General features: G+C 36.1%; 1 protein-coding gene across 1 annotated transcript; it reads left to right on the plus strand.

Annotated features, from left to right (window-relative positions):
- LOC109228646 (sucrose synthase 2-like) lies at positions 1800–11117 on the plus strand. Its single transcript, XM_019393805.1, has 15 exons — positions 1800–2076; positions 2469–2601; positions 3683–3834; positions 3922–4114; positions 4458–4576; positions 4685–4901; positions 5860–5955; positions 6038–6211; positions 6711–6827; positions 6935–7101; positions 8413–8637; positions 9753–10074; positions 10159–10403; positions 10504–10642; positions 10806–11117. The coding sequence occupies exons 1-15, from the start codon at positions 1979–1981 to the stop codon at positions 10839–10841; spliced, it is 2433 nt and encodes an 810-aa protein (XP_019249350.1). The 5' UTR covers positions 1800–1978; the 3' UTR covers positions 10842–11117.

The following is an 11534-nucleotide window of genomic DNA, read 5'->3' on the forward strand; positions in this document are numbered from 1 at the left end:
ACATAGCCCCTTTAATTGTCACCTAATTCTAATGACTTAAGAGTCATAAATTTTTGATTGGTTTGCTTCCATGTGGGGGTGTTTTGTCTTAAAGCAAATTCTTTAATTAATCACCCACATCTCCTTAATTAACTAGGTAATCTCTCATTACCCAATAATTAACCAATTACCCACATAATTAAGAATTATCTCAACTTACTTAAAATACTACTCACTTTTAACATACCTTATACACCTTACTATCATAGTCATGTAGTACCTTGTATAGCACTAGTCCATAAATACCGGGTATTATAGCTCGGACCATATTTTATCCCAGTCGATAACCTTCAATGAAACTCGTTTTCTATGATTCGTTTACCCTTTAACCTTCACGACACTTATCGTTTGTTATAAATACCTAGACGCTTATAACCTCAATATAATCTCAATCCCGAGTCTACGTCAATTAACTTATGACGAAACCTTTACATACGAAATGTGGGATATAACACCGAGTTATTAAACTCTTAATCCAATAATCCATAGCCTTTTGTAGGTGGTGTATTGCGCTGCAGAATACATTTGATGGATGGACCTATATGAGTGTGGGGTGGGGCCACTTATGAAATTTGTGGCAAAATTTCTAGAGCACTCATGAAAACCAGACGTGTGCATGGCCTATTAGCGCAAAATCGTGATAACAGCATGAATTGTGTGGTGTAATATGATGAATTAGATCCCTAGTACAAGAATTTTTTGGTTCATAGAAGTTGTAAACTTCACCAACTATTCTGTAAGTTAAATCTTGTTTTATCTATATCTAGTTCAAAGTCTATAAGATACCAGATGAATTTCATTATACCCGACCCCAACAAATTATCTCTCTTTCTTCCTTTATTCACTATTTATTTTTTATATTCATTTTGAGATATGTGGGGGATTATTGGAAAATTAGTGATATTTCAGAAGGTATTGTCCATCTTGGTTTGGAAATTTTTTTCTCTTTGAAATATTATTTACATCTACTTATTATTTAGTAAGTTATTGTGCAACTAATAGAGTCAAACTAGCCGTTGGAGCAACACCTATATAAACATGGTCTTTGAAGAGGTAAAGACACACTTTCTAATACAACTTTCTGAATCATCCTCTTACTTCTATATGCTGGGTTTCTTTCTTGAGTTTTCTGCTAGTTCTGTTTGCAGTTTAATAACTGGAAGAACTTGTTGAATCCTGGGGGATACACCTAAATTTATTTATCACTGTGTAGGCAAAATTTCCTTAAGGATAGTGTCCTTGACACGCCTCAAGCTAATTCATATTCTCCATAACCAATATTTTTTCCAACATCAAGCATAAATAAATAGGGATTCACTAATGATAAAATACGAATGATCTCAAAGTATAATGGATAATAAAATTGAGATATTTCTTAATAGAATGTTAAATTTAGACCTTTTCTCTTGACGAAATTAACTGAATAGCGAGTAATTGAGTAAATTAATCAAGAAGCGCCTATACGTAATGCACAAATTAATCCACAATCCACTTGAATAAAAAGGGAAAAGAAATAAGGATAAACCAAGAACGGCTGCTACGTCTAATTTGACCCCTACTTTGTTGGATATCGACATTTGGCAGTGCTTAGGGCAACAATAACATTAATTACCCATTTCTCTAAGTTTTGCGAATGGACACATGTCACATTTCAACAATAATGGAAGAGACGTAGATTACTTCTCTTGGTTAAGGAGGAGTCTCGAATTTGATTCTAACAATTGTCGGAAGCAAACCTGCGAACAAACAATCATGTTCTTACACAAGTACAACGTTACCATGGGCTGTATGGGTCCCATCTAATATGGGCTTCTGACTCACTTACTCTTGGAAACCGCCACCTTTTTCTCTTGAGAGCTTTCTTTCTTCTATAAAAATTGTACCAATTTCTCATATATCATCATCATCATCTTTAGATTTCTAATAAGTCAGAAAAGAAATGGCGAATCCAAAGTTCACAAGAGTACCCAGCATGAGGGAGAGAGTTGAGGATACTCTCTCTGCTCACCGTAACCAGCTAGTTGCTCTCCTCTCTAGGTATATTAATTAATCAACTCTACATGCTTGTTATTTTCTTGGCTTTACTCATAGATCAGCTCATAAATTAAATTGTTTGACCATTTCATCAAAAAGTTTAAGTTGAGAAGCACTTTTAAATTTTGATTATATCATGTCTCAACGTCAACATGTGGATGGCCAAAAATATAAAGCTTAATTTTGGTTTATTTTAAATGATTTCTGAGTTCAATCCCTGCCGTGTTAGCTTGGCAAAAATAAGTTGGTAGAGCTTGACCCCAACCTAGTTTTAGTTGATCGATTGACTTTGTGATTTATAGTTCAATGAGAATACTATATTAGAGAAAGTTCCAGTGGCTTTTCTATTTGTTTATCCAGTTTTAGTGATTGATATATGTCTGTGTATTTTTAAGATATGTGGCGCAGGGGAAGGGGATATTGCAACCTCACCACTTGATCGATGAGTTCAACAACGCCGTATGTGATGACACTGCTTGTGAGAAGCTCAAAGATGGTCCCTTTAGTGAAGTCTTGAAAGCCACTCAGGTATATTCACTAATCCAGGGCAATAAAGATGATACTGGATATGTTTTCGGTGTCGTTCAGAAATTTGACGATGATGAAATGCAACTTTTATCTGTTTGTCCCCTTATCCAGTCTGTTTTTTTGAATTATTTTTAACTGGACATGCTCTTAAATTCCATTGCTATCTTCCGCTCCGGTTTTCTAGTATCTGGTCGTGGTCGTGGTTACTGCATGTTGTTTGCTATTGCTAGTGCTATTGCTTTCTTCCATCTATTTTTCTGGTTCTTACAGTGTTGTTATGGTTTTTCTGGCTATTGTTGTTGATATTTGATTGTGTTCTATTCATCCTGTCGAGGGTCTGTTGGAAACAACCTCTCTACTGGAGAGTAGAGGTAAGGTCTGCGTACACACTGCCCTCTCCAGGCCCCACTGCCCTCTTCAGGCCCCACTTGTGGGATTTCACTGGGCTTGTTGTTGTTGTTGTAGTAGTAGTATCAATGAAACCGGATTTGCAATGTATGAATGGAGCATCTTAAGAACCTGTCTGAAATGAAGATATAAGATGTAAAACATGGTGTCCGTCTTCTCGTTAAGGAATCAACATGCATATAGACTGTTATTTTGGTCTCACTTTCTGGATCTTCTGATCATACCTTCTCATGCAGAGGCGAACTTGATGGTTTCAACCTTTTAAATTCTTACCATCGAATCCATTTCACTTTTGAAATTATGATTTCAAAAATCTAACATTTGTTGATTTTTTTGCAAATGTTCACATGTAAGTTTAAGCTTTGTGTCAAGAATACTGAGCTCAATGGATCTCAGTAAACCAGGTGTATCCCCCTCTGTCTTCACTCTCCATGTATCGATTTGGCCAATAATGCTTAATGAGCTAGCGCTCATTTTAATGTTTGAATAAGTTGCTTATATCAGAGCAGCTTTTGATGTTTCGATCTTTAACGGGTTAAGCAGTTGTTTTACCAGCATTCTGCAGCTGAAGGACAGGAATCTGAGATTTACTTGTCTCTGATTGAATTTCTTGTTCATTTTGCTAACAAGTACTTTGGATTCTGTTAATGCTCGCGATCTGTTGTCAAAATAGGAAGCCATTGTGCTGCCACCATTTGTTGCCATAGCAGTTCGTCCAAGGCCAGGTGTTTGGGAGTATGTTCGAGTTAATGTATATGATTTGAGCGTTGAACAATTGAGTGTTCCTGAATATCTTCATTTCAAGGAAGAACTTGTGGATGGAGAGTATGTTCTTTCTTATCTCAATACAAAACATAAAAAATTACAGAAGTTGAATAATTAACAAATTTGTTTATTTCTAATGTATGCCAGGGGTAATAATCACTTTGTGCTTGAGCTGGATTTTGAGCCATTTAATGCATCAGTTCCTCGTCCATCACGCTCGTCATCCATTGGCAATGGAGTCCAATTCCTCAATCGTCATCTGTCCTCAATTATGTTCCGCAGCAAAGACTCTCTGGACCCATTACTTGATTTCCTTAGAGGACACAGTCATAAAGGGAATGTAAGTATCGAAAGCAGTTTTTCCTTTGTAACTTTCTGCTTGTCCCTGATTGTCTACCAAAATCTTTCAACACGCGCAACCATTATAAGAAATGTAAAATACTTCTAGTTCGAATTTCATCAGCAGCAAACTATCTGCTTTACTTTTTATCTTTCCCATTTGATGGATAATAGTTTAGTTTATATAACAGATATTTTGGTTGAAGGGTACTATGAACTTTTTTCACAACCACTTAATGGATACATAGTTGTAATAGCTGACTCTGGAATAATATTGTCTCACTTGAAAATGTTCGAGAAGTATTACTACTTCTAATCGTAAGATGGATTGTTTATCGATGCAGGTCTTGATGTTGAATGAGCGTATACAGCGAATCTCCAGGCTGGAGTCTGCTCTTTCTAAAGCAGAGGATTATCTCACCAAGCTACCACCAGATACATCCTATAATGAGTTTGAATACGCGTGAGTTTGTACACATTTGTTTTGTTTTCTTCCAAGCGTATGTAATTGCTCAAGAGAAGGGAAATCTATAGAAGTTGAAACATTGTTTATGGAACCATGTGCATGCAGATTGCAAGAAATGGGCTTTGAGAGAGGTTGGGGTGATACTGCCAGACGTGTTTTGGAGACGATGCATCTGCTTTCGGACATTCTTCAGGCTCCTGATCCATCAACCTTGGAGACATTTCTTGGTAGACTACCTATGGTGTTCAATGTCGCCATACTATCTCCTCATGGATATTTTGGCCAAGCAAATGTCTTGGGTTTGCCCGATACGGGTGGCCAGGTAATAACAAGGAGAATGAGGTCTTGTATTATGTACTCCGTCTATTCCAATCTATGCGGACCTATTTGACTGGGTACAGAAAGAAAAAACTTTTAAAACTTGTGGTCTTAAGCAAGCCATAACATTTGTGTGGCTCTAATTTTTTGAAACTTGTGCTGTTAAACATGTCAGAGTATTTGTGTAGCTATAAAAGCTTCTCATTGAGGGTAGAATTGGAATTTTAAATTAAATGATTTACAAATATAGAAAGGGGTCATTTTTTTTGGAACGGGCCAAAAGGGAAATAGGTTCACATAAACGGGAACAACGGCAGTACTAGTTTTCTTACAAATCCAATCTCTTTTGGGATACTCCTTCTAAACAGTTTGTCATTAGCTAGTTCCTCCCTCCAGCTAGTTCCTCCCTCCTATAAACATTTGTCACCTAGTTTTTTCTTACAATCTAAAGAAGTGCAGAATTCTCATGTATGTTCAGTTGATGCCTTACTGTGCTAACCAACTGTCATACCCTTTCATTATATTTTGGAAAAAGTAAAAAAAAAAATGGGAACATATACATCTACTAATACACCCCTCCCAAGAAAAAAAACCAACTTTGGGCGTTGAATATCTGATGTTCTAATTTTGTATTTATGGAAAGGGCTATCATTTTAAGAAATTCCAAACGCTACATTTGGTTTTTTTCCCTTTTCCTGGAAATTATACTACTGAATCATCTCTGGCTGTTCCAGTTTAACTAGAGACGTAAGGGTAAATAAGGGATCTGTCCTTTATTGCAGTAGGCTTGGTCAGACATTCTGCTGTTGTGTTACAATTAATATAGTTCGCGTAGTTTCCGGGAGCTAGAGTTGTGTTAGGAAACTCAGTAACATTAACTTTTGGCAATGCTAATCACTGTTAATGTTACTGAAGCTTCCATGGTTTTCCTTGATGTTTTTCTCCTTTTGGTTGCTTCGCAGGTTGTCTATATACTGGATCAAGTGCGTGCCTTGGAGGCCGAAATGCTTCTTAGAATAAAGCAACAAGGACTTAACTTCAAGCCTAGAATCCTTGTTGTGAGTACATATATATTATTGAAGCTCTTATTTGGCTTGTGGATTGCAGTTGACATCAATGTGCTTTCTCTGATTACTAAAGGTCACACGACTGATACCTGATGCTAAAGGAACCACATGCAATCAGAGATTGGAGAGGATTAGTGGAACTGAATACTCGCATATTTTACGTGTCCCTTTTAGGACAGAGAAGGGAATCCTTCATAAATGGATATCTAGGTTTGATGTATGGCCTTACCTGGAGAAGTTCACTGAGGTAACCTCTTTGTCCCTTGGAGATTGCTGTTTTGGAAATCGCCTTTTATTGCTGATGTTTCTGCCAGTGTGCTTAAATGATTGATGTTAACTAGTGACTTGCAAGTGCTCGCAATATCAACGGGAAAAGAAAGGATTTGTGCTAGTTTGAAGTCTGCATCCAAGAAAAATGATATTAAAAGTTTATGACTAGTGGAAGCATCAGTCATTCATGTACCTTATTCCTAATTTCCTATGCTCAAGTTGTTTAGGTTGAGAGTAATTTGGCCAACTATGCAAATTAGGAGAACTTGTAGCCGACTATTGTGTTTGCCGACATGTTGATATACTTTCTGGTCCTGATTTAAATTTGTTGGTTTGTCATACTGGATAAAGCAATTCTCATGTTTTTCTGCTTATATATATTGGAAGAAGAGATACTTGCCGTTTCATCATTTCTCCCGACCTCTCCATTACCTACACTCTGCCAATTTAATGTTTGTAAATGTCTTCTTGAACAGGATGTGGCAAGTGAAATGACTGCTGAGCTCCAGGGAAAGCCAGATCTAATTATTGGCAACTACAGTGATGGAAATTTAGTTGCCTCCCTTTTGGCATATAAAATGGGTGTCACACAGGTAGGAAATACATGATTTTTATCTTTGCTAGCACCAAGTCTTGAGGTTATGTATCTGCAATAGAAATTTTACGCTTTGCCTTCATTTCTTTTTGATTTTTTTTCCAGTGTACCATTGCTCATGCCTTGGAAAAAACAAAGTATCCTGATTCTGACATCTACTGGAAAAAGTTTGAGGAGAAATATCATTTTTCATGTCAGTTTACTGCTGATCTACTGGCAATGAATAATTCAGATTTCATTATCACCAGTACTTATCAAGAGATTGCAGGAACGTAAGTCATCTTAACCTGGTCGTTTAAATCTGATACTTCTTCCCTAGTAGTCTATTCATCCGAATTTCAGTTCAGTATATGATGTCATCGGTTGAGGAACTGTGATTGGTAACCTTATCAAATCCATAGCTGCTCTATAATTTATTTCGTAATTGGAGAAACAATTTTTTATTATTGAGCTTGTAGTCAGAGAAATAATTTTTCGAGCTTGAGCTAGAATTTGGTTCTTTATCTATCAAGTAGCATAATACTGCAACTATTTTTGATGTGTGGCAATTTGCAATTTCAATTTTCTATTTCTATAAGTTGTAGCTTTTCTTGCTGTTCTGATCATATTTACATGGCTGAAACTCAATATAAAACAAGGCTAGGTGATCAAAAATAGTTGGATGCTTTAAAATCAGTAGACGTTTTGCTAAATGAGTGACCAATGTTATTAAAAAAATGTTCATGTTTCAACCCTTTTGGCATACATTTGAGCTTTGCCCAAGATATGGATAAGTAGATGCAGTGCTTATAATTATAAAGCATTTTATCCCGCCTTGTTTTTCATTTATGAAAATTAAGTAATTTACGAGTATTTGTATAAGTTACTTCTTAAATTAGAAGTAAATCCGGATTGTGTAAAGCTATTCGCCCCGTATATACTGAAAGCTACTTGAACAAGCAAAAAAACACAGACAACATAGACAAACGTAACATTCTCCATGGATTGATGAGACTTGTATATATATATATATATAGAGAGAGAGAGAGAGAGATTTGGCTTACAGATATTAGTAGGTTTTAATTAATTTTTCAAACGCATATGTTTTAATTAATTTTTCAAACGCATTATATATATATATATATATATATATATATATATATATTGGTGCAACATGGCTAACATGTATCCTGTTTGATGATCAATCAACTTTATTTCTCCCCTGTTAAATGACCTCAGTGTGTAATTCCCTATGTATTTGATAGCATTGTAACTTGTGTCATGATTCATGAATAGGGTACTAGAATTGCATGGTTGACATAGTAAATGGTCAATTGATGATCCACAAAACATGCACTTATTGACTAAAATGTGATGGGACAGATTTATTTTTGTTTGTGGTTAACACAATACTTAACCCTATACTTGATACAATTTGGCTTAGCTACAATCTTTTCTTCAGTGTTTATGCAAATTCCTTATTGCACAACAATATTGTCTTTTCTGAGTTCTATTCTGTTGTTGCTTACACTTTTATTATTCCAGTAACATAGATGTGAAGACATTAGTTTGGTTGCTTGCAAACTGATAGCCACTTGTTTCAGGAAGAATACTGCTGGTCAGTACGAGAGCCATACTGCATTCACCCTCCCGGGACTATATCGCGTTGTTCATGGCATTGATGTTTTCGATCCCAAATTCAATATAGTGTCTCCTGGAGCTGACATGACAATTTATTTCCCATATTCTGACAAGGAAAAAAGACTAACGTCTTTGCATGGCTCTATTGAAAAGTTGTTATTTGATCCTGCGCAGAATGAAGAGCATATGTAAGTGAAGTCCGTTTGTACTTATTTTTTTTTTTTTTGGAATAGATGACACATTATTTGCATGAATATGAAAAGGAGGGTCTGATATGATTTTCTATAGATAAACTCCCGATGATATTATTCAAAAACTCCTGGATACTGTATTAGGAGAAGAAGAGAACCAAGGGTAGATGGCACTAGAATCCCTTAAATCTTGAAAAGTCGTCACTTAGCGCTCCCAACACTTCGCCTCAGACCCTCAACTAACTACTATTATTGTTTGATTTCTTGGAGAAGCTATAAGAATCTCTCTCCTCTTATGGTGAAAATTTTACTTGACTTACTTAACTTCCATGGCTCCCTCCTATAAAATGCAAAAACTGTCTGTATTCACTGTCTTGGTTTAATTAACAATTGATCCAATCAAATGCATATGGAACATCTTTCTTTATGTTTCTTCTAAAGTTCGTTTGAGGATAAGGAGTAGAATCTGAGAAGATAGACTAGTAGGTAACCTTAGGGACGGATGTGGAAATTAACATATGGGCTCAGCTTCGCTGCAGAGTGCAGACCATGTATATGCGTTAAAAAATTCACTAAACAAGTAAATGATTGATTTTTGAACCCAGTAAATCAAATGAGTTGTGGTAGAATCTCGAACTCGAACTGATAAAGTTCAAATCCTGGATCCGCTTTTAGGTAAACTCTACCTTGGGAAGTGTTATATATATGTCCCTGATTATTTCTTTTCCCGTTTCCTTTCTGTTTTAATTTTTAAAGTTATTTTTAGATGGTTTTATTTTTTGATAAGTGGTAAGTTATTAATATTCCAAATTAAAGGCCATTGTCATAACTATATACATTTATAAAGAATGATTGATCCTAGTTTCTCATTCCTAAGATCCAAATAAGGCAATAAACAATATGTCTTAGTAATTGGACCTGCTTCTGGTGATCAACGCTTGATCGCGTATTAGTTATGGATGACTGTAAAATCTTTAACCATTTTAATGGTTTTGTCAAAGAATAAATATCGGACATATTATAGAGAATGGACTATTGTACTTTGCTTCTGATTGGTCATTTTATTGTGAGCCGTAAATTGGCTGTGACTGATCTCATATCTTTGCTTACAGAGGTAATCTGAATGATATATCAAAACCCATAATTTTTTCAATGGCAAGGCTAGACCATGTTAAGAACATTACGGGACTAGTTGAGTGCTATGCTAAAAATGCCACATTGAGGGAATTGGCGAACCTTGTTGTAGTAGCTGGATACAACGATGTAAAAAAATCCAGTGATAGAGAAGAAATAACAGAAATTGAGAAGATGCATGCTCTTATTAAGGAGCATAAATTGGATGGGCAATTCAGATGGATATCAGCCCAAACAAACCGGGCACGTAATGGTGAGCTCTATCGCTATATAGCTGACAAGAGAGGTATATTTGTTCAGGTATGCTATATGTATTGTATTAGTCCAATTTCATTTTTTGCACCAAAAGAGAAGTTGTTATTGTGACATAAATGTTTGTTTTAGCCTGCATTTTATGAAGCATTTGGACTAACGGTGGTTGAAGCTATGACTTGTGGTCTTCCAACATTTGCAACTTGCCATGGTGGTCCTAACGAGATCATTGAACACGGTGTATCTGGGTTCCATATTGATCCTTATCATCCCGATAAAGCTGCTGAACTCATGGCAGAATTCTTTCAACGCTGCGAACAAGATCCTAGTCACTGGGAAGAAATATCTGCATCTGGTCTCCGAAGGATTCTTGAGAGGTTTGTAGTTGTGTACTTGTATAGAAGATTAAAGAATGTTCCCCTTTAATATTATTCTTTTTTTAACGTCACTCAAGTTCTTGTATTAAATAATTTTTAGGTATACGTGGAAGATTTACTCTGAGAGGCTGATGACTTTGTCTGGCGTATATGGTTTCTGGAAGCTTGTTTCAAAACTTGAGAGGCGTGAAACTAGACGATACCTTGAGATGTTCTACATTCTCAAATTCCGCGAGTTGGTGAGTGCCATTTTGCTCATTTTCAGTTCCAATAAACTATGTCTGTGGTTTAAGTATGTATTAAGCATAAACATGTCCGTGATTGCGGCTGTAGAAAATGCTATGGACATATCCTGAGCTAAGGAGTTTTCAAGAGAATTGATTTGGCTTGCTCTGTTTACAGGCAAAATCTGTTCCTCTAGCAATTGATGACAAGTGATGGTGCAGGCAGTAGGATGCAAAAATAATCATAATAGCGTACACGGATATATAGCGAGTATGTAAACTCCATCAAAATGAAGACATAAATCTTACACATATTATTGTGCCACTGTCAATAAATGTGATGTTATTGTAAAAGCAATTTACTGGCCCAGTCTAATTGAACACCAAGGTTCCTGTTGTAGTTCTTAAACCAATGTTCAGTGTTAGTGGTCTTTATTTTTTTTTTGGCTAAAGAGATATATTAATATGAAATACTACACACTGTTACCTTTTTTTTTTTTTTGTGTGTGTGTTAGGGGCGGGTCGGTGCTAAGGGGTAGGGGAAAAAAAAGAATAAGATGTGGAAAGGATTAACGGAGAGGAAGATTGGACCGGGGGTAGGTGACGTAAAAGAAGGGGCTACTGGGGAGAAGATTGAAGGAGCTACATGTATTTCTTCTCTTTTAGAAAAAATATAATTATTGTTGTAGTCTTTTTTCTGGAAATGACGTGCGTCACCGATTGATTTTATGACACGTCCGCAGCGAGTGAATGTCACACAGATCTCCTGGACAGAGGTATTGGGAGTCCGGAATTAAAATATTGTTATTTTGGACTCAAAAGACATAAATAAGTGTAAAAAAAAAAGGTAACAATAATATATACAACGCCGGAACCGTTATTGTATAGCGTCATGTTTTCTGGCGTT

This window comes from Nicotiana attenuata, chromosome 7 (assembly GCF_001879085.1).
Source record: "Nicotiana attenuata strain UT chromosome 7, NIATTr2, whole genome shotgun sequence".
Lineage (NCBI taxonomy): Eukaryota > Viridiplantae > Streptophyta > Magnoliopsida > Solanales > Solanaceae > Nicotiana > Nicotiana attenuata.

Excerpts from the sequence above, each read along its gene's own strand:
- LOC109228646 (XM_019393805.1), top strand. The coding sequence starts at position 1,979 with ATGGCGAATCCAAAGTTCACAAGAGTACCCAGCATGAGGGAGAGAGTT. Across the intron at positions 2,077-2,468 it reads CTAGTTGCTCTCCTCTCTAG|ATATGTGGCGCAGGGGAAGG; the intron begins GTATATTAATTA and ends TGTATTTTTAAG. Across the intron at positions 3,835-3,921 it reads GAAGAACTTGTGGATGGAGA|GGGTAATAATCACTTTGTGC; the intron begins GTATGTTCTTTC and ends AATGTATGCCAG.